Below are 9,687 nucleotides of genomic sequence, written 5' to 3' on the forward strand. Positions count from 1 at the left end.
CCGCGCTAGGCGCGAAGAAATCAGTGCGCATGCGCAACCTCGCGACAAATCCCGTGGTCTTGGCTGCCTGAGACGAGGGGGAGCGAGCGGTTCAGTGATCAGTGAGTTCTGACTGTTCTATGACGGCGCCACCGACTGGCCGCGCTAAACGCGAAGAAACCAGTGCGCACGTGCAACCTCGTGACCAATCCGTGGTCTCAGCTGCCCGAGACGAGAATCGCGAGCGCGCCGTTTCTCGCTTGCCCTTGCTAAGTGACTGCCGAACTTGTGTGCCACTTGTGTGCTGCGACGTGTCGTTTCGATGTTCTGTGATACGACGACACGCTGCCTGGATTACCGTGGATTAGAGAAGCTGCGTCGCTCAGTGACCGCTGTTGCACGTAAGTAAGAATCACACGTTCTAATACGGATTTATGCCAACACAAGTGACTGCCTCTGACGGCTGATTGTAACAACGAATTTTTATTTCTCATTTTATTAAGACTAAATTTTGAAACAATATTAATAATATTATAATATTTGTAATCAGTAGGATATGCCTACAGAGTGCTAAAGAATGATTTTTTGTGATATAAATGAAAAGAAAATTTTTAATAAAGGTGTCGGAAGGTGCACCTAGTAGAGTACAGGTACAATCAGCCGCGAGCAGTGTTTGATTTATTATAATTATGAAAAGACTATAATTTAATGTGGCGTAGATTTCGATTTCAAACAAAAAATTTCGTTTTTTGCTTAAAATATTGAAAAATTTAGTTTCGTACGTATTTATTACGTATAGAATATGCGCTCTAAACGCATTTCGAAACGCACTCTCAATCATAACTCTGAATTAAACATGGCGCGAGGATACAAACTTTTTTTAACGATTTTGTACAATTTTTATTACATGTTTATAAAAAAATGTTACGTTATACAAGGTGTAGAACATTATTAAAATATATCATATATAATATGATACACGTAATAATTATTATTATGTATAGTACTTATTTTTCAATTAGAAAAAATGGACTATTACATTGATGAAACGGATATTACATAATAATCACAATCGCAGTATTATTACTAATTATGAAATACAGTTCTATTTAAGATGTTTAGCTTTCTTTTGTACATGTAAACTTTCCGAATCGTTGATAAAGCTAGTTTCCCTTAAAGAATTTATTTCTTTCAAATCATATATAAAATCCTTGCTCAAAAGTTTTATTCGGTTACGACTGGGACGTTGATGCTTTACATTATTCAATACTGGACAAAACGTCTCTTTAGATTCGTCACTAGTTGCGGCATTGTTTGCATTATTACTCGTATCCACATGTTCGCTTGCACCACGAGTTTCTATTTCACAGTTATCGGAATGAGTCTCAACTTCGCTTGTATCAGTCGAACCGAGTATCACTTCCATCAACATTTCTTTAACGTGAAACGAGCCTGCTTCTCCATAAAGCTTTAGAAATTCCGACAGATCTTGTATATTCATTTTTTTATAATTTTTATTATTGACAGACAGATCTTTGGAATTTTCATGAGGCTCTGTCGTCTGCTCGTTTGCAGTAGAAGCAGGTTTACTTTGCAAAACAGCATACGTATTTAAATCGTTGGAATCGTTTAAGTCCACGGGCGTTGCTAACGATGCAGTTGCATCCTCTATGATATCCGGACTATTTGATTTAGTTTTTGGATCCGTTACATCCGCGACATTCTTTTCACATGTATATTCGCTCTCCGGTATTTCGAATATTGTTTCTGCTACATCCTCACTATTATGTATATTATGTACTGTTTTACAATGCGCAACGCAGCCGCATTTTAAGTAGCACTTGAAATCACACAACTTGCAGCGATAGCGATTCCAACCAACGTGCATCGCCAAATGCCTGCGTAGATTTGGTAGAGATGTGAATCTTCGTTTACACAAAAGGCACCGAACCTTCGCAAAATCTGCTATCGTAGCTATTGTTTCCATCAGTAAAGTAGGATTTTTTTCACTCGGGGGTGTTGAATACGAAGACTCTGATTCGTAATTATTCATCTTTGCTTTTACTTTCTCAGGGTCTAAAATTAAACAAATTATATAATAAATATAATTTATGGTAATTAAAAATAACTTACCTTCTAAATCAATTATCTCGATTAATTCTTTTTCATTGAGACGGCTCGACGTTTTATCTTCTTTATTTCTAATCGTTGAAGTGACAAAATTAACTTTGGTGGTATCTATGCACCCATCGTCAAATGATTTTACTTTTTTATGAGACACAGAGTTATCCTCATTTTTATCGTGAGATAATAATTTACTATCATTAATACTCTCTGATGATATAATATTAGATTCATTATTGTTATCCACTGAATTCGATTTAGATATATTATGTTCATGGTTTTGCTCATTCCACTGTTTTTCATTAAGACTAAAAACATCTTGTATGATAAGCTTTTTGTGATTACTCTTAGAAGACATCGATGCTTGCTTGGCATTTTTACTAGACACATCTTTATCTGTGGATGACTCTGTAATTGTATTAGCTACTAAATCGGTGTTTTTGGTTTTGCATTGTATATCATTGGGTGTCGAGAATGATAACGTATTGCATCGTTTTATTCTAATTGTTGTTTCGTCACATGAAGCAATTGGCATTTGATATTGCAAATAAGATAGAGATGCCTTTCTATTTAATTTTTGTCTACGTCTACCACAAAGCTTTTTACGAGATTCTATACGATTTATTGATTTCTGCAAAAAATATAAAATATGTATTATATTCAAAGTATCCTATATTAAAATATAATAAAATAATTAATATTAATAAATATTCTATTATAATAAAAAAATCGACAAAAACTATTTAATAACTTACCTGTGTTTTATTGCTATTTTTTATGATATTTTTCAAAGTAGATGTTCTAGGTGTACAAATTTCATTTGTTCTCCTGTGAAAAGCTTTCTGTTGAATTTTTAGTTTTAATTTACGCACCTGTTTATTGTTCTTTTTATGGGCTGTACAAAAAATTGTAATAATTAATGGGAGTACTGGTTTTAAAATATTGAAGTATTTAAAAATAAATACCAAAAATTTTGAGATAACACACAGTATACCATGTCAATTTGTAAATTATTCATATAGTACCTTTATATAAATGCCGATTGACGCTCCAAGTATTTGCAAATATACTTGCACAGCAAGGGCAAGGATAACACAAACGATTGGACGTATGCACCGTTTTCATGTGAACAGTTAATGTCTTATTCGATGAAAATTTTACATTACCTGCGTATCAAAATCAAAATTTGTCATATCTATTGAATATCTTGTTACTAAAAAATAAGTATTATTTGTTACATTTAGAACAGGTTAATTGACAATTGTCAATTGGTAATTGATGTATCAATAATTCGTTTTCCTCGTTGTTCATATTCGCTTGAATAGGACTTTCGCTCTTTTCCGGTTGATTTTCTAATTTATTTTTCAATTGATCTTCTAACTGATTTTCTAATTTATTTTTAAATTCATCTTTTAATTGAATTGTAGGCGTCTTTTCCTTTACTGCGAGAGGACTTGGATTCATAACATCTTGAAGTTCAATTATCTAAAAACAGAATCAACTATGTTACAAGCAAGTAGTCAATAAATTTCAGATTTGATTTTGATGTCGTCGTAAATGGTAGTATTTACTTGGTCTTTCACTAAGTCTATAGCGTCGACTACCGCATCTGACGATTCAACAGTTTGACATACTGCAGAACAATTCGTATCTACAGCTTGCAAGCACATACGTTGATTATTTGGTACATTAGAAATTTCATTTTCTAATTTCTTTTCTATATTTTCTTCTTGCGTTTTGTTTAGTATGCGTGTTATCGCAAGTGAATTTTTTCTATTTGTCTTTTTGCGTACTTGGTTCTCGAATATTGTATCATTCTTAATACCGCCGTTAGTTGTTTGTGTTACACACTTCTCTGTGTTACACAAACGTGTTATATTTTCCATATATTCTTCTCGCCTTTTATTTATCACATCTATTATTGTAGTGAGGTCCTTTTTATTTGTCCTTTTACAAACTTGACTTCTAAGTATTCTATCATTTTTAATTTCATCATTACTTGTCTTCTCTGCTTTGTGCATGTGTACTGATTCTCTGGTAGCATACTGAAAAAGTTTTAAATAACAGTAACCAGTAACAGTGTTAATTCAAATAAATTATATTATACTCACTGTATTATAGTTATTCAATACACATCTATGCAATGTAACATCAAACTTTTCTGTACAATACTCTCTTTTGTGAGACACTAAGTTCCCAATACTTCTAAATAAACTGTGACAGACACGACATTCGTATATGACATTACATTCATGTGATAATATAGATTTAACTTCGTCGGTACCGTCATCAAGAAGCTCACAGACTTGATACAAGTTTGATATACTTGTGTCAATAGGTTTACGTAAGCTGGACAGATCAGGACGATTTGTACTGTTTGTGTTTCCAATGAGTATCTTCCCAAACCTTTCATTTCTTTTACTTTTACCCTTGGTTTGTAATGTAGGCTTCATCTTTTTGCAGTAAGTTTTCCAAACAACATGGGATTCTCCAACTGTGTTATTTTCTGCAACATTATGTTAGAATTTAAAAGCTCTGTAGGGCGCAAGAAATTCTTAAAGTAGATCTAAGATTTATAAGGAATACAATCTGGGCTTACATTGGATAGTTCAATATATGATACTAAATATAAATGTGAATCGTATCCTCGAATAACAGGTTGCGGAAGTAAACGAGACTTTCTTAGAGCTACACCGCGTAGGAACACGTTATCACAAAATTAAAAAATAATCCGTCTGGATGCGATACCACACTCGTGCAGTACGATAGAGGCCGAGAGAGCATAGTCTCTCCTTCATTTTACTCGTTGCGATCGTCGCTTATTCCATGAAAGGCAATCAGTTTTGCGACAATGTAAGGTGACCTACCAATTTTGCACAACTATGTGCTGCTCTATGCGTCTATGATCGAGAATTTCCACTTAAATGCAGCCGCACGAGCTACGAGCTCTGCTTGTGACCTCCATTAACCATAAAAGTTCCATCGTTTACCGTGCGGTGGTACTTCGTTGCGAGCAGCACTTTAGATATGCCCGTTCATCTCAGTCTGTTATTGTTGCTCCCTTTCTCGTGCCAGTGGATATATTCGTGGATATATTTACGACAAGATGGTTGGTCGCACGATGCGGCCGGCTGTTACCCTCGGCAAAGGTATCTAAACTCAGTCGAACCGATCATCAATATAACTTTGTCGCGAGATACCACAATGCTTATTTTCCAAAAATAGTTTTATGATAAAACATTAGCAGCTGATGAAAATTGACACGTTTTGCACACAGTGTGATATTTTAATTGAAAATTTAACATACATAGATACACATATTTACAGTAAATAAAAATATATATAAAACATTTAATACTTAGTAATTATAGGTTTCTATATAAAGATACATTTGTTCTTATATTTTTATCTTAAGCGTGTTTATATATTATAAAGTATGTATCACAGTCAAATGCTATACTAATGATCCCTCGTTAATCTAAAATAAATAAATAAATTAGCAATTTATATTATTTTCAATAAAACTTGAATAATCTGCAAAAACAATATCAAGCAAACAAAGCATAAAGGTACATCTTTAAAACGTATTGTACTATTCTATTCTAAGTATAATTTAAAGAGCATTATTGAGAAACAATTCGTAAAGCTTTAAATTTAATTGCCCAAATGTAAGAGATACGAAAAATTGTACTGTAAAATATCTATGTGATGTGCAAACGTAGATTGCATTGTGGAATGCATTGATATTTGAAGTGTTGCTCTTTATAGACCGGATTTTTGTCTCTGCAATGCAATCCAATCCATAATTTTTTGCTGGATCTGTCGTTTCTCTAATAAAGCCGCAGCGGCTTTTTGAAATTTTTCTTCGTTTCGACGCACGTACATCTTTGCATCTTGCTCCATTAAGCTAATTTTCTCAGGTCGAATTTCCACCATTGATAACATCTCCGTTAAATAAGGGTTAAATCTGAAGTAAATGTGATCGGGTAGCAGATCGTTGAGCATCGTATGTACAGCTGAAAAATCGAAATTAATGTTGCAACATTAAACCATTTACTGAATTATATTTTCAATTTATTTCCGAATAGTTAAATGCAGCTAGCTTATTTTCGTTGTTATATTACCTTCTGTATCAGTAGCGCTATCCAAAATTTTGTAAAACTTTTCTTTCCAACTTGAGATCGCTATCTCGGATGATATTTTTTCACTAATATGATGTGGGATGCGGCCCGTTCCGAATGATACGACGCATTGAATTGGATTATTCGGCCACAGTTGTTTCGCTTCATGTATCGCCACAGCGCACGGATTATTTACCAAAATACCTAAAGCATTGTTATAATCATTTTTTAATAATATTGCAAAAATTATTCGATCTATGCGGTCCACACGTAACTTACCGCCATCCTGATGAAGGTAATCGCCGTATTTAAATTCCTCGAAATAACTCGGTGCAGCAGCTGACGCTCTCACAGCTTCCCATAATTTATGTTTGTGAGAACCCATATACTGGCTCTCCACTCTGTGCGGCAATGTGTAATTTCTAAACACATAAGCCATCACGTGCTCGTGATTTACCACGGCTGATACCGCTGCGAACTAAAAGTGTAAACTCCGTCTAACATCTTTCCCTTTCTTACTTAAATTATGCTTCGTGCATTATACATTTTATTCTAAGTTTACACTGAGATATTAATATAATAAATACGCACCTTCGGCGCATTTGGATCGCGCGTGGTTTTGATAAGAATTTTGTCACCCAAATGCTCCGCTAATAATTTTTCCCACAACGCGGTATCGTAGTACGCGTGACTCCATACCAGACTGCTCGTACCTTTTATCGCGCTCTGCGTAAATACTCTCGTACTCAATTCTTTGTACAACGCCAGAACCTCATCTAACGATTTTCTCTTGTGTCCCCCTGCAATAGCGAGAAAACGATAAAGCTCACGATAAATAGAAATTTCACGAAATGTACTTTTTCGCTAACAAAGTGTTCTACATGCGGAACATGCTGAATCTATTAAAAAAGATTACCTTCCGAAATATCCTTCGGCAATACTGCGTATAGATGACATACAAATTAATTTGAACAAACGCGTTATATATAAATAAAAAATAAATAGTACAATCTAGTACTCTTGTTTTAGTTATCTTATAATAATTAATAAAAATTTGAGAATTTTACATCAAATTACCTAAAACGGCAGCAAGAATGGCTCCTGTGCTCACGCCACATATATAGTCAAACATTTCATACGTCTTCTTGCCCGTGAGTTCCTCTAATTTTTTCAGCATCTCTATAACTAATACTCCGCGAATACCGCCACCGTCAATGGATAGGATTCTAATACCGCGACCGGGTAAAGGGTCGATGTAACCCATTACAGCCAATGCTTCTCTGAGACACGCTGCAAAAATCACATTAAAATATAAGTTTTTAATTACGATTGATCATAATTAGACATTTATATTCTCTTCTACCTTTCATCTGTTCGTCTTTGGCCGTTTGACGAGTCCGCAGTAAAATTCGAATCGCTCCTTCTTTGATCGCGTAATGCCTCGCCTCTGGATACTGATCGACGTGTAGCAATAAGTCTTCCAATCGACGCAATTTCGAGGAGCTCGATTCCGCCGAAACAATACTGTTCAAAACGTGACGCGTGCGGGAGACGATACTGTGCTTCGGAATATTGCTGTGAATATTCACCTTCCACTTTGGTATCGCAACGGCGCTTTGCGTCACTTTGGGAGATAACTTAGGCAGCAACGTGGAGAGAATTTGTAGCATAGTTATGCCATCTTTCGAATCTAGCTTTCCGTCGGGTATGCTCTGCTCAGAAATTTGCTGTACATAGAAAACTCCATTACAAAAAAAAAAAACTCGAATATTATTACGTATTATTTCATGCAGTTTATAAATCATTACCTGTTGCGTTTTTGGTTCCACTGTCCTTGAATCGGGATTAATAAGTGACTCTGCTTGCTCAGATATCAATGTAACATTCTCTAAATTAGTGCTATCTTTATGCTTTGCACTTACACTGGTTTTATCAGAATCAATGCTTTTAACGGAACCTGATGACAATTTTCGTATTGTTTCGAGCTGTGAATAAGTCAACTTCTGTAGGCTGTCAAGCCAGTCCTTGGTGACAATAATCTGCTGATTTTTGTCGCAATTAGTTTTGTGTAGATAGTCTTTTAACTGTGACAGGAGCTTCCACTGGTTCTGCATGGACATATTGGCCTTCTTCAGATCGTTTATAGAGCGAAAAAATCTGTCTGTGATGCCTGTTACATTTCCCGCGTCTTTGCCAGCCGCGCTGTCTGTCAGTTGCCTGCAATTAGATAACACTGTTACCTATTTTTACTCTAACAGCCATAACTGTATACAAATAATCAGCTTCATCATTGCTTTATGAAATTGTTGCAAATGTTATTAAATAAATGAATCACTGACGAAGTTGACTAACCGAAGGCCACCTAGGCTCCGATAACTTAATCAATTCTCAAGAACAAAAACAGCTACTGAGGGCGAATGTAACCTCTCTACTATTCTAGAACGTTCAGATGACGTCCATGTTCCTCGTCTACTTCCATCTTGTGATTATGATTACGCGCACACTTCTGCGAATATCGGCGACGCGATAACTCCTTATTTAAATCCCGTGACGCCAAAAGAAACCCGGTACTCCGGAATTTCGCTCGTTGTTCGCCGTCGTTTTCCTCAGCTGTCAGCGTCAGCTGATCGCGAGACTTCGATCGGACCACCGTTTCTTCTCTCGAGTCTAGCCTAACCTGTGGCTCACTTATAGCTCGCACATATGGGCGCACTTTTACGATTCTTTTTCTTTCGCTGATTCAGTTATAGCTTATTATAGCGTCGGCAGCAACGTCGTTTAAAGATCATTGCCAACAAAGGACGGATAAAATAAGTCGACGAGTTACACTCGAGCTGGGTGATAATCACCTCCGAAATTAGGTATCTGCGGTTGACGATGACGCAAGCGGTCAGTTTCTTCAGTTTTAAGTAATTTTAAATTGATCGCGAGCGAGTTAACTCAATCGAGCAATAATCAACATTCCGCATTAAAAAATAATTAAGCGATAAATCGATCTTGCTTTTTAGGCTAAAATAATTTAATTTAAATACAAAATCTTGGCAGATAAAATTATTTCGTATGAAACATCGACGTTTTCTAACAAATCCAACTCTTTTATAAACTTTGCGATTCATCTCCACTCTATTATTAATTTATTTCAAATCAATTAGCGGTCGTACTCACCTACTGAACATAGTGCACTTTCGGCAGTGCGTCGCCTGTCTGCTGAAGGCCATTGCGAGATAAATCGATATATCAATTTCTTATATATATATATCAAACTCCTTTTCCTCGAGGACGTTTCAAAATGGCCGTTGTTGATTTTTCCGGGTGGCCGCGAATCCTCCGCGAATTTATCCCTCCGTGTGCTTTCAGTTCAGAAAAATCGACGCTTGACGCTTTGAGGCTGTCAAAGTGCGCGGCGAAGCGGCCAAGGAATCTCGTCACAAAGAATTTCAACAAGATGTGTCTCGAGTCGTCT

General features: G+C 35.9%; 2 protein-coding genes across 7 annotated transcripts; both read right to left on the reverse strand.

Annotated features, from left to right (window-relative positions):
* Positions 1 to 446: 446 nt before the first annotated feature.
* LOC139113596 (zinc finger protein 800) lies at positions 447 to 5,083 on the reverse strand. Of its 3 annotated transcripts, none has more exons than XM_070674842.1 (8): positions 4,971 to 5,083; positions 4,215 to 4,609; positions 3,675 to 4,148; positions 3,342 to 3,588; positions 3,129 to 3,269; positions 2,859 to 2,998; positions 2,113 to 2,734; positions 450 to 2,055 (listed from the first exon to the last, which is right to left on the reverse strand). In XM_070674842.1, the coding sequence occupies exons 2-8, from the start codon at positions 4,554 to 4,556 to the stop codon at positions 1,085 to 1,087; spliced, it is 2,937 nt and encodes a 978-aa protein (XP_070530943.1). In that variant the 5' UTR covers positions 4,557 to 4,609; positions 4,971 to 5,083; the 3' UTR covers positions 450 to 1,084. The 3 variants fall into 3 exon arrangements, with proteins under 3 accessions (XP_070530944.1, XP_070530943.1, XP_070530942.1); XM_070674841.1 differs by lacking the exon at positions 4,971 to 5,083 and adding an exon at positions 4,703 to 4,831 and having other exon boundaries at positions 451 to 2,055; XM_070674843.1 differs by lacking the exons at positions 3,129 to 3,269; positions 4,971 to 5,083 and adding an exon at positions 4,703 to 4,831 and having other exon boundaries at positions 447 to 2,055.
* Positions 4,703 to 9,548, reverse strand: LOC139113602 (calcium-independent phospholipase A2-gamma). 4 transcript variants are annotated; one of them, XM_070674857.1, is made up of 9 exons: positions 9,390 to 9,548; positions 8,033 to 8,441; positions 7,588 to 7,936; positions 7,302 to 7,514; positions 7,141 to 7,164; positions 6,816 to 7,024; positions 6,504 to 6,702; positions 6,228 to 6,428; positions 4,703 to 6,119 (listed from the first exon to the last, which is right to left on the reverse strand). In XM_070674857.1, exons 1-9 carry the CDS (start codon positions 9,440 to 9,442, stop codon positions 5,866 to 5,868), a joined length of 1,911 nt encoding a protein of 636 aa, XP_070530958.1. In that variant the 5' UTR covers positions 9,443 to 9,548; the 3' UTR covers positions 4,703 to 5,865. The 4 variants fall into 4 exon arrangements, with proteins under 4 accessions (XP_070530958.1, XP_070530957.1, XP_070530961.1 ...); XM_070674856.1 differs by having other exon boundaries at positions 7,588 to 7,951; XM_070674860.1 differs by lacking the exon at positions 9,390 to 9,548 and adding an exon at positions 8,577 to 9,331 and having other exon boundaries at positions 7,588 to 7,951.
* Between the last annotated feature and the right edge of the window lie 139 nt (positions 9,549 to 9,687).

Source organism: Cardiocondyla obscurior, linkage group LG03 (genome assembly GCF_019399895.1).
Source record: "Cardiocondyla obscurior isolate alpha-2009 linkage group LG03, Cobs3.1, whole genome shotgun sequence".
NCBI classification, from domain to species: domain Eukaryota; kingdom Metazoa; phylum Arthropoda; class Insecta; order Hymenoptera; family Formicidae; genus Cardiocondyla; species Cardiocondyla obscurior.